Here is a 17141-nt window from a genome sequence, read left to right on the forward strand (position 1 = left end):
TGCCTGTGACAGAATCGGACAGACAGACGGACATGACGAATCTATAAGGGTTCCGTTTTTTGCCATTTGGCTACGGAACCCTAAAAACCGGTATAGAGGTAAATAATAGTAATGTTCAAGGTAATGACTACTGTATATAAGAACATTATTTAAATTTAAATATGACATGTGACATGAACAGGCAAAGAAACCAAGGTAAATGTATTATTTTTCGCTTTTCTTTTAATTGAACGCTTTTATAATTTCAGTTCCTCAAAGGAGGCTAGTGGTCATCATCATCATGATGCATCATCAGCCTTTGAGTCAATTACAGAATATTGAAAGGCAAATTATGAGTTACATAATAAATAATAGTACTACCACTAATTGACACTTCTTACAAAACCGAAGTTTGACAGCAATTCAGGGACGAATCATGCTGTCTCTTCCCTTAGGCAAAAGAAGCCATGCCTGGTATCAACGGAAAGCTCACAAGGGCGCTCCTTCAACTAGGGAAGGTCCGACTGAGTATGGTAACCAGTGTCATAACAGGTCATGGACTATTTAACAAACATCTTTTCACAACAGGTGTCACAGACAGTCCCTTATGCCGAGGATGCATGGAGACAGAAGAAACAGCCTCTCACGTGGTGCTGGAATGCAGCGGAGTGACTCCATAAAGGGCTAAACATCTCGGATCCCCGAGAGACCTACCCGAGGTCCAACTCAACATTAAGGGTTTGGTAGGATTCCTCGAGGAGCTGGGCTGGCAGGACTAGCCCACCCCCACATGTCACGCAAAATAGGCGCCAGTCGTCGAGTTGCGGAAAATCGCCCGTATACAATACAATACATGCTGTCCCTTTCTAATGTATGGTACCCCTTTCGGCAATTTAGGGTTGTCAAATTTCAAGTCATTATCTTAACTGTGGTCGTGCACTCAAAGGGACGTCAGTTATGTCAACCCTAATAATTGAACGTAGCCGAGAATGCCCGTAAGGGGGAGTGTCGCCCCACTGGTTAGAGTGCGTGTAGGAATTCCGGTTAATATATAATATTGTTTTCTTTTAACGTTTATTTTAAATAGAATCTTGATAGCTTATTATGTAGTGAACGTGGTAGTTGAAACGCATTTAACCATTCAACACCCGTCGTGGCTATCTGTAAAGTCCAGCTATCACTTTACTAAAAGCAAACTACCGAACAACGTCATAGTCTAAGAGCACACTTTTGACATTGACGAATTCATCATAAATTTTATGGAAGTCATTTAAAAAAAAGAAGAGTGTGTGTAGTGTACTTGTGTGTGATATTCGGTAATTTCAGTCAAAACTAAATCTAAAAAAATCACCACGTCTATCCTCCCCTTAAGAGTGTGGTGGGCTACTACTTCTATATACAAACGGAGTCCCCATTTTCCTCTCTAGATATAGACAACTATGAAAAATATTTTTTTATAATTTCATGACGTAGGGGACGTTTCACTTTATTCTATTTTTGGATTATAGTAAAAATTTGGGGCGTACATCAGATTCCATACAAATGTTTAAATGCTCCTAACCCTTATAATAATCAAAAAATCGAAAAAACAACCACAAATCAAACTGCGGATGATATACAATAAAATATGTCAAAATACTTTCATTCATGTTTATATCCAGAGAGGAAAATGAGGAGTACGTCGTTTGTATGAAAAGGCGATTTCGCACGGGTCCTCCACTTTCATCTTAAGCTATTTCGAATGATTGGCTGAATAAGCCATCTTATCGTCCACGACTACAATAAAGTATACACGCGCCCATTGTATATTGTCGACGACAGTATAAAAGCGACAATATATATTATCATACATTTTGGTCTCCCTGCAGTGTCTTGACAATAAAATCGTGTCGTTTGAATTTTAGTATAATATAACAGACACTATAGGTATCTGAAAATAATATATATTATAGCATACCTGACTTTTGTTTTATATAGATTATTACAAATATTGCAAGCAGAGATAAAGACAGCGGAACCGACAAGACTAATAGACCGCAAGCCAGCAACAGATTTTCATGAGTTTCATGACCAATCGCCTCCCGGGCGAAAACTCGTATAGTAGTTAACGCCTTACTGCCATTTTATAGACTTTGCCTTTTATTTTTAGAGCCATTCTGGGATCGCAGAGGACACCTGTCAGATCTCTCCATTTCTGCCATCCAGCATTTACACGGTGCGTTATGTCGGGAGTTATATCGCCATTTCTTGATAGCATGCTGCCAAGGTACTTGAAGAATCCCACAGTCTTTAAGGAATCAAGTCAGCTGGTTGTATCGCGGGGAAAGGCCGTCAGCTGGTCGCATGAACATATAAAAAATAGGCTCTCTATATTTTTATGATAGTGATAACAAAATCATGAAACTTTACATGTAGCATTCAGGCGTTTCAATAAACGGATTACGCATAACGCATACTTTGCGGAATTAAGAATAATTTAGAATCATTTATTTATATATTGTGTATTACAGGTAATTAATACAGTTGTTATAAACAATTTTTGTACTCTGTAACAAGTCTTGCGACGTACAATAATTATGGTTACCTAGCGCATGCAATATTATTAGAAATATGTTACATTTTCACTATGTTTTATAAGTCAATAATTAATTTGTCAAAGTGTCTATCATAAATTCATCTATTTTGTAATAACACTTCTTTTTTAATAAGTATTTTTTAACCTTATCTTAAACGTGGACAGCTGTTATTTTATGAGCAAATCCGGTAATTTGATTAACAATTTAGGGGCCATTATGTAGATGATATTTGTATAAAAGCTAGTTTTTAAATACAATTTCCTGGAGGAAGAATTTTTAGCGTATTTGTAGCTAGGCGAGGATGAGTATTTACATGTGCAGCGAATGGGTTCATATATTGCTTTATAAATACACACACATACACATACACAAGTGTTAACAGGCCTAATTTCTTAAACAAGGGTTTACAGTCATCTACACTACAGCTCTTTGGCTAACTTTAAACATCGCTTGCACCATTTTCTTTTGGGCTCTAAATAAAGGCATGATATGACCATCAGCAGCATTGCCCCAGTGTATAATTCCGTATCTGAGATTGGAGGATACGTAAGCGTGATAAGCAGTGAGAGCTAACAGCTGCGAAACAGTTTTTGTCAGTCTTTTTATGACATAGACATACTCGTTGATTTTTTACACAGATTTTAATGTATCCCTTCCACCCTACATTTCTCTCTATTTGAATTCAAGAAATTTAAGCTCATTTACGTATTCTATATTTTGTTCTTTATATTTGACCATAACATCCGAGGACTTTGACTTTTACAGGTGAAATTGCATGCATTTTGCTTTTTTCTAAATTTAGTAATACATTGTTTTCACAGACAGACAGTCTATAACAGTTTCAAGTGAATCATTAATAGTGTTTTCATAATTCTTACTTATGTTACGTTTTATTATAATTGTCGAAACGTCCGCAAACAAGATCATTTGGTCATTTGTAATTCGAGGTAGTTCTTTTTTTTTAATATATAATATATACATAGACAATAATATAAAACAATAGTATAAAAGTGGACCAAGAATACTTCCCTCTGGAACCCTGTATTGTATGACTTTCAACTCGGACCTTGCTTTATTTTAAACTTTATGTTCATCTATGTAATTAATATATGTATGTTCGTTGAGTATGATTCAATGAGTGCCTGTGCTGGACCGTAGGCATAATGCTTTTGGAGCAGGTTTTAGTGGCATACGAAATCAAATGCTTTTGTTGTTATTCAGGCACTCTGCAATAGTTCTCATTAAATCATAAATAGCCAGATTAGTACTTTTTTCTCTTCTAAAACCATTTCTGTTCATGTGTGTGTTAAGTGCTAAGGCGCGTATTTTTTACATGTCTATGTGACTAGCTGACGGTGTTTCTACCTCGATACAACCGGCTGAGAGTTGTTTTTATTTAAAATAGCGTCTAAACTATGATCTGACACAGTATCTATCGGGAGGCGATGACTGATTTTTTGTTACATGTTCATTTGATGAACTAACGATCTTTCTATCGCGATATGACCAGTTGACTATTTTTTAATTCACGATAGCATCTGACAAAGTATGACTGGCGATATTATGCATCTGGCTCGCGGTCTATAAAGAAAATAACGATATACTGTGTTGTTTATTTTGTAGATAGCCCAACTAAAAGTTGGCTTTAATATAAAACATGTTATTTTCCATTTCTATGACAAATTATAACACAACAAATTGCCATTTCAGAAAAATATATAGAAAACAAAATATTGTAACATTTATTATAACAATCTTTTTTGGTCAACTTATTCAGTGCTAAAAAAATCCCCAATAAGTAATTAAGACGTCAAAGCCGCATGAAAGATATACTACAAGCCGCCAAAAAGCTCAAATGGGAACAAAAGATTTGGAATAAGATGGGGGAGGCATTTGCCCAACAATGGGATTTCTTTGCAATAACTATGTATACTAGGCTAAATATACATAAATAATATACAGTGCATATACATATATTTCTCAACATATTTTAGTCTTTCATTCAATCAAATAGATGAAGGTGGAAATTTCCCATTCAGGATACGAAATTGTAATAAAACTAACATTATTTATTAAATCACTAGGTAGGTAGTTTTTGAAAATATTTACCATAACGTCATTATCCAGAGAGAAAAGACGGGACTATATTTGTATGCAGAACCGGTCGTCACCTTTCTCCTTAGTAAACTGGGTTTTAAGTACTTACTAATTTAAAAAAAGATACTAATATTCTGTTATAAAACTAAATCTAATTATTTTTCTTCGTCATCGCGTTTATCCCGGAATTTTACGGCTTATGGGAGCCTGGGGTCCGCTTGGCAACTAATCCCGAGAATAGGGTTGTTTCCATCTACAAATCTTAGGGCAGAAATGTATCCCAATAAATTATTTTGGATTATAAGAACATGTTAAAAAAAGCGCTGGTGGCCTAGCGGTAAGAGCGTGCGACTTGCAATCCGGAGGTCGCGGGTTCAAACCCTGGCTCGTACCAATGAGTTTTTCGGAACTTACGTACGAAATATCATTTGATATTTACCAGTCGCTTTTTGGTGAAGGAAAACATCGTGAGGAAACCGGACTAATCCCAACAAGGCCTAGTTTACCCCTCTGGGTTGGAAGGTCAGATGGCAGTCGCTTTCGTAAAAACTAGTGCCTACGCCAAATCTTGGGATTAGTTGTCAAGCGGACCCCAGGCTCCCATGAGCCGTGGCAAAATGCCGGGACAACGCGAGGAAGAAGAAGAAGGATTATAAGAACACGTTAAACTACTTTTAGGGGACCTGTAATGACCATATTTTTGTAAATATTTAATTTAAAATGTCTTTTGGCACACGTCACGTGACCAAACTCGAAACGTCATTGAATGATTCTGATGACGTCACAACTCTCGGATTGACACTGTTGACAGTTAGGCGATAAACAACAAATGACAAATGTCAGTTGACAGTTCGTATCTTCTACGTGTGTACGTTGTTATGTGTCAAACCGTAAACTGTGACGTCACACAATTTTCAAAGAGCGTTTTGGGCGCGAAAGCATCTGCAAAAATATTTTTTGTTAATTTAACATATTTAAAGCCGTTTTTAGTATAAAAGTTGAATTTTAGGGCAACTTTTAGTTAATATAGAATGCAAGCGTTTCAAAAAACTGGAAACAACCCTATTGGCGTAGGCACTAGTTTTTACGAAAGCGACTGCCATCTGACCTCCCAACCCAGAGGGTAAACTAGGCCTTATTGGGATTAGTCCGGTTCTCTCACGATATTTTCCTTTACCGAAAAGCATACGTAAATGCCAAATGATATTTCCTACATAAGTTCCGAAAAACTCATTGGTTTGAACGCAGTTTGAACTCGCGACTTCCGGATTGCAAGTCGCACACTCTTATGGCTAGGTCACCAGCGCTTTATAAAACTAAGGGCCTGTTTCACAAATCACAATGTCCAAGTAAAGTCCTGAATAAGCTACAATGCAACTTATTTGGTAAATAAAGTCATAGTTGGCGTTTCACAATCTTTAAATAAGCTTAACTGGTAGATAAAGTGCAAAAAATGCAGGAAGTTTTATTTGACAATTTATTTATTTGTTAATTCGCTATCCAATACTTTACTTACTTGAATATTGTGAAACAGGCCCTAAATCTAATTAAAAACTAAAAATCAAGCTTATTCGTTGAGCGAGGAAGTTGTCAGCTCTTCTGTGTGTATTTACTTAATAAGCCTAATTAATAATGCAGTTTAATGGAATATTACCAAGCACAAACAAAATAATATTGTACACTTACCAACAGTTGACTGTATCCTGGTATATGTAGTATCTAAGAACACAACGAGATTCGAGTCGTCGACGCTTATATTGTCTTTGCCGGCTTCGACGTCCATTGTCGCAAAATATTCACGTTTAAGTAGCTTCTGACCGGACGAGCTGGTTACTCTGTACTTGTGGAATTGAATAATCGTTTGCGAGTAGCCAGTGAGTGGCTGCGGCGCAGCGTACGCGCAGTTCGATACTAGCCGCTAGTCCAAGAACACGGTACACGAGCAGTCCCACTTACGCACTACGAGAAGTGCCAGACTTTCACTTATACTTACACCTAAGACCACTATCGCAACAGATATTTGTAGCCTTTGACGTATTGACGAATTTGAAGTGATAACGAAAATATAGCAATTAATGTGACTGGAATACCTACTTACACCTATTTATGAATATAGCATTTTGCTTCGTGTTAACGGATTTCGCCTTATCGAGGTTCGAGCTGCCGAGTTTCTACTGTATTAGTACTTAACAATCACTGGTGCCTTATCATAATGACCCTAACGAGGGCTCTTTGTTTAATTTAGTAACTAAATTATAGATTAAGTGCCAGCTGCATCAACCACAATTAGCGGACTGATCAACGTCACGAGCAGCAAACTATGAAATTTTCCATACAATTAAAGTTAACGAACACTTTTTAACAGTGATAGGCAATTTGGTGCAACTAACCCCAAGAGACACGACATTATTCTTATCTTCCGTGGAGCAAAACTAAATAATCCGAATTAGCTTCGTTTGTGCTACATGCAAAGTTTAAAGATTTTGTTATCACTATCATAAAAAGGTAAAGCGCTTATTTTTGACATGTTTATGCGATCAGCTGACGGTCTTCCTACCGCAATACAACCAGCGGACGGTTTTTTAAAAATGTATAATACCATCTATACTATCAGGAGGCTATGACTAATTTTTTTTACATGTTTCGGTGGCTGTCATTCCTCAACCCACCAACGGAGCGGCAGCTGACGTCCATGAGGGCTCATCAAACATATCCTTTAACCACTATACGAGTTATCGCCCGGGAGGCGATTGGTCATGGAAATCTGAGAGCCTATCGCGAACCACGTTCGACGTGTTGCTTCCCTGTCGCACTTGTAAATTCGTCCGTAAGCGTGACAGGGAGGCAACACGTCGAACGTGTTTCGCGGTAGGCCTTCTGTTCCTGGCTCGGGATAAATACCTATGATACATTTATCGCAAGTTTTACACTTTGTACTCATAGCAAAATATTTACTGTGGCTACTCTTCGTGGTTCAATTTTGTAATCTTTTGTTTGCTCGGGTATTAGCACGAGCGGTTAAACAACTTTGCCCCCTTGTAACACAAATAATGATTACATTAGAAACATATTTACTGCGAAAATATGTATAGTCCTGGATTTGTTTTGTGTTAATTAGAATTTAGGACACAAAATAAATGTACTATGAATTAATATACAAATACAAAGGCTCTTTATTGCACACCTCCATATTTAGAAGAAAATAACACAGAAAAACAGCAACACAAGTAGAGGTAACAACAGGCAGTCTTATCGCTAATATATTGTTAAATAAATATTATTAATATATTGTATTGATTGGCCTGTAACTTTGTTATTCATAATAAGTATCAAATGCTAAAATCTGACCTAAAGTCTTAGGTTGTCCATGCATCAACTTATTATCAACGGTGCATTAGCAATAGTTATGGCCTTTAATACTTTGTGATTATAATTAATTAATTAACGATACTAGGATGGAATTGAGGAACTTGTAATGCATGCAATCTGATATCTCATTTAATCCGATAAACATTATGTGTTATCAGGTCTAAAATATCAATGAATTGCTAGTGTTTTAATGCTGTAAGTAAATGATGTACTTTTTGTATTACAGGTTTTGAATTAGTCATTTTGTGTCATATGATGGTAATGAACACTATTGTGCGTGGCCCAACACAAACTTATACTTGCCCGGTTCTTTAACATTGGTACCTTATCTCCGTTGTTATCCCGTCTGTCGATCGACAGGCTATTGGCCGGGTGCACGATGGCAGCGCCGCCTAGCGTTGGCAACTTGGTAGGCGCTCAAGAATAATTAGCGCAACAAAATAAAGATTATTTATTAAAAAAAATTTTATAATGCAGTTTAATGTGTCATTAATGACACACTTAGCAAACTTGCATTGAAATGTACTATTTCTGCTCTGCTACAACGCTTTACTCTTCTGTTCAAGGAGGTTTTCAGTATACACATAATCGATTACAATTATTTTATAATTGATTACGGGCATTATATTTTTCTAAATTAAATAACTTTTTGTCATAATTGGAAAAATTAAATGTAAAAACCGTATTTTAAGTTAATTAATAGTGTCTTTTAATTAAGTAAATTCATTAATTGGCGTAATATTTACTTAAAATATAACAACATTATTTTAATCATTTACTTAATTTTTATTTTGATATTTTAGGTTTCCTTAAACGCAGCCATACTTATCTATGAAATTTAAGAGTTTATATTCAACAAATTTTGTACAACCGTTTCACTATAGTATTTTATACAATCGTCATATAATACAGAGCTTTTCAGTCGAGTACCGTGTTTAGGCATCGAAGCTTGCTAAGTTGCCCAAGTGAGGTACGAGATGGAAACGCTTGATTATACAATACTGTTGTATACAATACTTTTTACTACGAGTCATCAAAAAGTATATTTTTAACTTTAAATCAATAAGTATCCTGAAAAAAGGCCAGGTCAAGAGCACCCTAAACCGACGAGCATGTATGAGGAATGTCATGAAAGTGAAGGAAGCGAAAGAGGTATGTCAGGATCGTAGCAAGTGGAAATCCGTGGTCTCTGCCTACCCCTTCGGGAAATAGGCGTGATTATATGTATGTATGTATGTATGTATAAGTATCTACGTAAGTAGACAAAAAGACAAACGCGCGAGCCTTCGCCCGCCCGTCCCCGTTTTATGGGAGCGCGGCGGCACGTGATTGGTAATTTTTTTTTATAGTCGACTACAGCGTGTCGATTTTTTTTATACTTGAGTTGGGAGCCCGTTCATGAAACGTACGCAATATAATTGCGTGATATGAAATCTTAATTAAACCATTACAGTCGACGAGTAGAAAAAAGGATATGCGGTTCTGTATTGTGTGTACATTTATAAATAATTAGGTTAAATCAAAAACTGTTAACTGTAAGAGCTTATTCTTAGTGCACCAAATTTTGCGAGCATTTTTTCGTACAGATATTTATGAGAAGGAGTAGAACCATAAACTCATAAAACCATAAACAGTAACTCATAAAAAGTATTGTATTTCATAACCTATCATGGAAATCTCGATTAAGTTATTCGGAAGATTAGGGTAGGTATATGCTAATTAAAAAAAGGATTTCAGTATCTTAGGTATATATTCCCCTTGTATAAAATCGTTTACAGTACATATGGGGCTACTTTATAGCACTAGTGCGAGAAGTAGCATATTATGTTACTGTGTCGAACATTTAAAGGGCCATATGTACTGTAAAACGTTGTACGATACATGTGCGAATAGGTAATTCGCAACTCGTGTCGATTTAAAACACTCCCTTCGGTCGTGTTTTAATTTATCGCCACTCGTTTTGAATTTCCTATTTTTCGCACTTGTATCGTAATGTACTATTTTACAATGACAGGATTGAATACTCTAATAATTATATCTCTTTCCTTCATCATATTTACAAATACCTCTTTGTGACTATAATGACATTTAATGAACTTCCATCCTTCATTCTTGACGATGACGTTGTAAGTGGGTAAGTGGCAGAAAGAAATAGTGCTTATGCGTATACAATAAATAGTAATCAATGAAAATACACTTCTACTTGTTGATGTGCTTTTTTTAAAGATTACAGTTTTTGATAGGTGACAACCAAAACTCACTAATTACTATAACATATTAAGTGCCATAAAACCGTGCTATTGTCAAAATAAAGTTCATTTTTGCTTAATTATTTATAATGTTAAAGGCACCAATCATGGGACATTTAAGATAAATTTGGAGTATTTTTGATATTTCACCGACACCTGTAAAATTTCTACCGCTTTACGCTTTAAAAGTTGAATGTTCAATTCGTCTTTTATGTTTTCTATGTATTTAATAAAAGCTACTGCAATTGATTTCAATATTAATAACTAATTAAAACTGTGGTTTTTTGCTCCAGTCATGGGATGTACGACGCCATTTATTTTCAAAGTAAGAAATATCAATGAAAAATAAACTTAATGAGCGCTTTTGGCTCTTGTTTAATATACTTGTTTTACAGGATTTGTCTATACCATCCCATTACTGGTGCCTGTTTAATTATAGGGGGGTTTACTATACAATTAGTGAGTTTTGTTTGTTACCTGACGATATTGAAATGTCAATTTATTGATAAGGTCATGTGACAGTACCGCACCAAAGTTAGGTAAATACCTAAGAAATTATCGTTGTTTGGGTAAATTTAAGCACGATTTCCACCTAACAGGTGGAGACGGGGCGCATTTTACGTTTGTACGGCCGCTAGCCGGTCGGCTCCGGACGGATTCCATCGCTTCTGCCATACATAATGTAATAGGCGCATTGAAAATGCGCTCCGGAGCGGCCTAACTCCAGCTGGTCGAAGGGAATCGTACATTATTGTGTGAGGTTTAAGGGGGCGGGGGGAGTGTAAAACCAGAAAATTAATTAATTTAGGAATAAAAGAATCGGCGCACCGCGCGAAGCTTGCGACGGAAGATTTGGCGATTGCGTGGCTTTTAACGATTGACCTCAATAACTGACAGTACTGATTGAAATGTTGCTAGTCTATTTTAGTATTTATACTAAAATTATACTGCTATTGTATGTAGGGTAACGATATACAACTGAAAATAAATGAAAATTAGACATGGTTTCGTAATTTTTTTCGATCGAGCCAACTTTAACCATTTACGGTTTTGCTTAAAGTCTCGCAAATATAGTCAAATTTTTGAGTAAGCTCTTGTATGGCATTTTCCCCCGATTAAAATGTGTAAAAATTCAGTAGCCCCTTAATGTTAAAGTCGTCCCTCATCAATGTTAACGATACAATGTACTAGTATGCATAATCCTCACACAATAAGTGCTGCTTCATTGCGAGTACTAGTTTGAAAAACGATTTCTTTCTTGAACTTGAAACGATTCATAAATAAACATGTTTCGTGCATAAAATTATTAAGAGTTACAAAAATAATTTTATAAACGAACTGTATCGCGATTGTTTCTTTTTATTTATGAATCCCAAAGAGAAACTAGTTATTGTAACCCGACATTGAGCAAACCTACTTACATAGCCAGGTAAAAAGAGTACAACAACTAGAGGTCGGAAAGGGTATGGTATTTTACCTAATCTAACTTAATAGTGACTAAATATTACTTACTGTCAGTTGTTCTGTAACTACTGTAATACAATAACGACTGAATATCAAAGTATACAGACAACGTATTTATACTTATGTCCTTTTAGTTTCGGTTATTTGTTCGTAACATTAGTAAATAACTTACAAGGGAGTCACAAAATAAATAAACCCTTTCCAACTTCACATAATTGTGACGAACAAAAATTACAACCAATAAATTACACATATTTAGCAGTAGCTCAACGAGGGGGGGCCGGGTTTAGGGTCAGCAACGCGCATGTAATTCCTCTGGAGTTACAGGTGTACATAGTCTACAGAGATTGCCTACCATCAGGCGGGCCGTATGCATGTTTGCCACCGACGTAGTATAAAAAAAGTAAGGTTTATTTGTTCCCAAGCCAGGATTTTAAATATTTACGTCGAGTTGCTTACATTCTCCTGACCGGCTAGCATGAGCGGCTAGCGTTCTCGTACGCATCTCCATACATCCTACGCGACTTTAAGTATAGAATTTGGCGCGAGAACGCAACTCATGCTAGACGGTCTAAGTTTAGATGTTTATATAATATGCCAAAATATTTGTTTTTGTATTGTGTATTGTCGCACAAATATTGGTCTTGTTGAACATTATTATACCTTTAGTCAGCCACTTCATGATAATGTAAAGTGTAGTCAACTAGTCACCTTTATTATTTTTTCTTGAATTTCATATAAGTATATCTAATACCCACATATTTTACCCATACACAAATTTTAGTTAAAATTTGATTTGATTGTTTTTTTTATTTTAGTTAAAGCTTTTTTATAGAATATATTATTATACCCGTACCGGTGACATAAAACAATGGCAAATCAGCATATAGTACCTACTTAAGGTTTTTAATTACATCACAGTTATATGCATAAGTTCATAGTCATGCAACTACGTTATATGAGCACCTATGCATCAATAAAACACGTACACATCAATAATTGTCATGATATACCTAATAATTGTATATATAATTACTCTTTCGGTGCCTTCTGATCTATTTACAGAGTAAATAGCATAGGTATTGTTTGGTAACTACCTACTTATAAACTACATTTATATTTTATATTAATAATCAGAAATGAAATACCTTCATAAATCACATAAATAATAATATTATACATTTTTAAACAAAAAAATCATTTAAAAAGTTATATTATTACAATTACAACAATTTTCATATCAATTTATGGTTAGATTTAGTGATTAGATTATACTTTGTTCTACTCATGTAATGTTGTAACTTGTAAACAAAACCACGTGGCTATATCATTGAGCCAATACAAAATGTTAGTGTAGTATTAGGTTGAACAACCATGACCGAGGCCCTTGGTTTTGAATGTTTATGTTTACATTTTGAGTAGTTACCGTCCAACTAAAACAACAACGTGGGTATGACGACGAAACATAATCTTCGACATACATACACTATACTCCATTTTTTAAGATTAGATTTTTTCTAACTTCAAAAATAATGGTAATTAACTTTTTCTTCCGAAATGATAGGATTGCTATGATACCTAATAATGCATTGCGGTACTATAAAAACGACGCTAATAAACCAGTGCATACTCAGATTTAATTTTGGAGGAAAAAGTTAGCAATACTTTTGAGGTTATAAAATTACTGATCTTAAAAAAAACGGGGTATTGAAGTTGTCATTTTATAATTACACAGTGCAAACTGTAAAGATAGCAGCTTAATTGTAAGTCAAAGTGCGATCGAGTTCACGCATTCGTTAGCGTAAAAGGCAAATGCCAACTCGTGGTAGGGATACAAAAAATTTTTTTATAAGAAAAACATGTCACAGTCACTCACTTCTTTTCTTTCATGTCACTTTCCCGATTACTGACGGGCTTTTTATTTTCTGGTTTATGTGACTAGCTTTGTACCTATCTAGAAAAATATCAAAATAACTCACATATTAACTTAATAACGTTCACTTATAAACGTTTCTCTAACTGCACTAGTTTACTTGCTGTAAATTTAATTAAACTTGATACAACATGGCAACGCTCGCTAACCCAAAATGTCAATTAAACCTAATATAATACTTTACCACTTACACTTTAGTCTAATTTTTAATGAAATATATGTACTCAAAATAACTACGGACAATATACCGGTGAAAGCTAAGATAACAACTGAATATTGTTCATTTAACATGCCGAAATCTTTGAGTAAGAAGCGGGGGTACGTGTAGTGGCAGTAAAGCTCGGAGCATGGAAGGCGCGATCGGCCCATGCCGAATATTGTGATACAAAGGCCCACGAGGCCATGCTTCAGGAACGACGCGTGGAACAACCAGCGGAAGAAGGCCGGCGAGTCGGGCAGGTGCAGGAAAAAGCCGGAGAATACCGTGAATGGCGTTATGAAGAGCGGCCCGAAGATCATGGCGTGCTGTAATTAACATAGTTTTTACCGTATAAGTATAGATAAAACTTACTCAACTAGGGAATAAATCAATTGAATTATTTTATTAAATTTTTTGTTTTGAATTGTGTTTTTAAGTAGTCACACTCCTATATATAAGTATGTATATATATTTAGGGATCGGAAACCGGTATGTTTTGTATGGTACCTAACGAAAATAGTATTTTTTCGTTCTTTGATAATTACTTCATTTCTAAGTGGGCAATCTAATAATACGAAGTCGTTATATAAAAACACAACTGAGTCCTACATTTGGAGTATAAAATAACCGAAATATATGGTTATTTCGAAGTTTTTGCAAAGAACCGGTTCCGATCCCTGTATATAAGTATTATTAACTATGTCATTCACGGATTTCCGGATTGGATTCATTTATATATCGATCGGTTCAATCGAATCGGTGTTTCCAGCTTACGTCTTGACCACTAGAATACCCGCGCGGCCACCAAATTCGTCCGGTCTTCACGGTGTTTAGTATACCCATGACATCTTTTACCGTTTAGAGAATCTACTCATTCGGCTTCCCTTTACGTACCTAAATCTAAATTCCAAGATGTTGTAAGAGCATGATCATTCAAAATTGATGATGAGGTAGATCATTTATGTTCGAGCCAAGATCATTAAAACTAAATTACCCACTCAGTTTCTGCCTTAAGTCGAGCAGTATTGTAGCTTAATAATGTTATGTGGCCACGTTTGTATTTATATAACACGCTGTCGTAACTGGGAACCGGTTTGTTGAACTCTTGAGTTTATGATTGTTTTCTACGCCCATGCGCGTGCCTATGTTTTGAGTGTCAGAATATCGGTAATACGAGAATCCGTGAAAATATTTATAGCATTATAAAAATCAAATCGAATTGAAATTAGGTACCTCTTTATATTATATAAATCTATTCCTATCGAACTGAAACTTGTGTTAAGCTTATTTAACCATAGAAAAAAATACAATTTTATGGTACCGTCAAGCTAGTCTAATGATGAAGGCTAGATGTGGAAGTAGAGATTATTAGAAAATATAGGCCATCGAATTGGATCCATAGAACTGTCTTGACGAGTAAAAAATACAGGTGGCGGATATTTTTCTAACTTTTATTATAAATTCACAACACTTATAACAGTTACCTATATATCAGAATACTCATCAAGTCGTCAATTATTTGCAGAATATGATCAGGAGGCGCATTCAGATACGAGTTTTACGAGTAAGATTAATATTATTATATTCACATAATCTTTGCGTCATACGTCCTTTTTGCTAAATTTAAATTTAAATTTATTTTTAACTTCAAATCTGATTAACAGACTGCTTGACGGTAAACAATAGCAAAATCTGTTATATATTTTACAAATTCGGATAAGAGTAGGCATAGTTGTGATCGTACCTTAATATCAAACAGAGACCCATTGAGCAGCCCTACACAGAGAGCCGTATACGAAACCATCAGTAAAATGACACAGAAGCTTCCGAAGCGAACGATTTCTGGCGGCTGGCCTGTGAGCCAGTAAGCTATGCAGGAGTAGCACAGTGTGCACACCGTCTGCGCGGGCAAGGCAGCCACAAGTGTGGACGCGTAGTAGGCGCCCGGTGTGTACCAGCGGTTGAAGTGCTCCCGTTTCACCATTGGAAATTGTAGAGGGACTGGAAACAGATAGAAGCGGATCATTAGATGAAGTCATATTCTTCGCCGCTTAGCTTATCTGCGATTTTACTGTTGTGGTTTACAAGTCATAAAAATTACAACTTTTATGACTTTTAAACCACGACAGTAAAATAAAAATGTAATAAGCTGTACGTTGCCCTGTATACATACCTACTAACATAGTACGTGCATAATTATATTTTATGTATTTGTTTCCTTTGAAGATGGAAACAATAATTAGATACATGCTTCATGTTTGTGTCACTTCTTGGTTGATGTGTGCTTTGTTTAAATTAAAAGAGACGCCCCTTCATTTGCAAACAATCGTACTCCATCTATATCAATTCATTTTATCGAGAGTCGGTGATATCGTACCAGAGAGCCTACAGCAAAAATCGACTTTTCTTGCATAATGAAGAGTGACCTCAGTCCTGATTGTAATGAAACAATTAAAAAAATATTTGCATCCTGTTGTTATTTTCTGACTTGAGATTTTGACAGTAATTATCTTTCTATTTGTCGCAACTGTATAATTCTGGAAAAATGTAGGTTCTGAAGGTATTACTGGGTTAAAAATATGACACATCTGTCGCGAGTGGAAAACCTAATTTGATTGAGTACAATCCGGTAAATAAAAATAGAAATCCATCCTGCGCACCACGGGCAAAAGCTTTGTGGTCTTCGTGGTGCATTGTTCAATAATGTATTAATTAGTTTGAAATACCGTACAGTTTTGTACGACCTAACCTAAACAACTGCTGAGCGGTTTTGATATATTAAAAGTTGTTAAAGTTTTGATGTCCTGAATACCCAAATTATTATGATTTGTATGTCTTTCCCATCACGGAGCAATGGTGTTCCGGAGCCTTGGGAGGTGTGCGTGGAACCGATGCCAACACGAAAAGGCTCTTTTGACACTTTAATGCAATGTAAGGGGTACACCGAGCGGATGCTGCCCTTGCCCGTGTCATGGGACGCACGTAGAGGCAGCACCCACCAGGGTGTAAGGACTATTGAGAGTTAATGAAATTTAAAATGAACTCAGTTATTGGGTGAAAGCGCTGGGCTATGGGATAAAAAAACCGGATGCCTGTCTAATAAAACGGTATTCAATTTTATTTCCGGCAGAGATTATGATTATTGTTATAGTGGGAAGACATTGATATGTCTGCATTTCGCACTAGCGGTTGTTTCACATCGATATCAAAACCCTAAGACAGGTTTCCAAATCTGAATACCTCTCCTAGTGTTGTATAGTTAGTACGGATAGGTA

General features: G+C 35.8%; 2 protein-coding genes across 3 annotated transcripts in view; both read right to left on the bottom strand.

Moving 5' to 3' along the window:
* The window catches only part of LOC133534673 (ATP-binding cassette sub-family G member 1-like), a 42058-nt gene extending 32786 nt beyond the window's left edge, over positions 1 to 9272 (bottom strand). Inside the window, exon 1 of the mRNA XM_061873894.1 lies at positions 6339 to 9272. Coding sequence (XP_061729878.1) covers positions 6339 to 6435 — 97 coding nt within the window. The 5' untranslated portion in view covers positions 6436 to 9272. The remainder of the gene's footprint in view (positions 1 to 6338) is intronic.
* A 480-nt stretch (positions 9273 to 9752) lies between these two features.
* LOC133534671 (ATP-binding cassette subfamily G member 4-like) overlaps positions 9753 to 17141 on the bottom strand; it is a 41459-nt gene continuing 34070 nt past the window's right edge. For both annotated transcript variants that reach the window (XM_061873888.1, XM_061873887.1), the window contains 2 exons: positions 15611 to 15867; positions 9753 to 14192 (listed from right to left, as the gene is read on the bottom strand). In XM_061873888.1, the coding sequence (XP_061729872.1) occupies positions 13848 to 14192; positions 15611 to 15867 (602 nt within the window). In that variant the 3' untranslated portion in view covers positions 9753 to 13847. The remainder of the gene's footprint in view (positions 14193 to 15610; positions 15868 to 17141) is intronic.

The sequence above is a fragment of the Cydia pomonella genome, chromosome 2 (assembly GCF_033807575.1).
Source record: "Cydia pomonella isolate Wapato2018A chromosome 2, ilCydPomo1, whole genome shotgun sequence".
In the NCBI taxonomy this organism is placed as follows: Eukaryota; Metazoa; Arthropoda; class Insecta; order Lepidoptera; family Tortricidae; genus Cydia; species Cydia pomonella.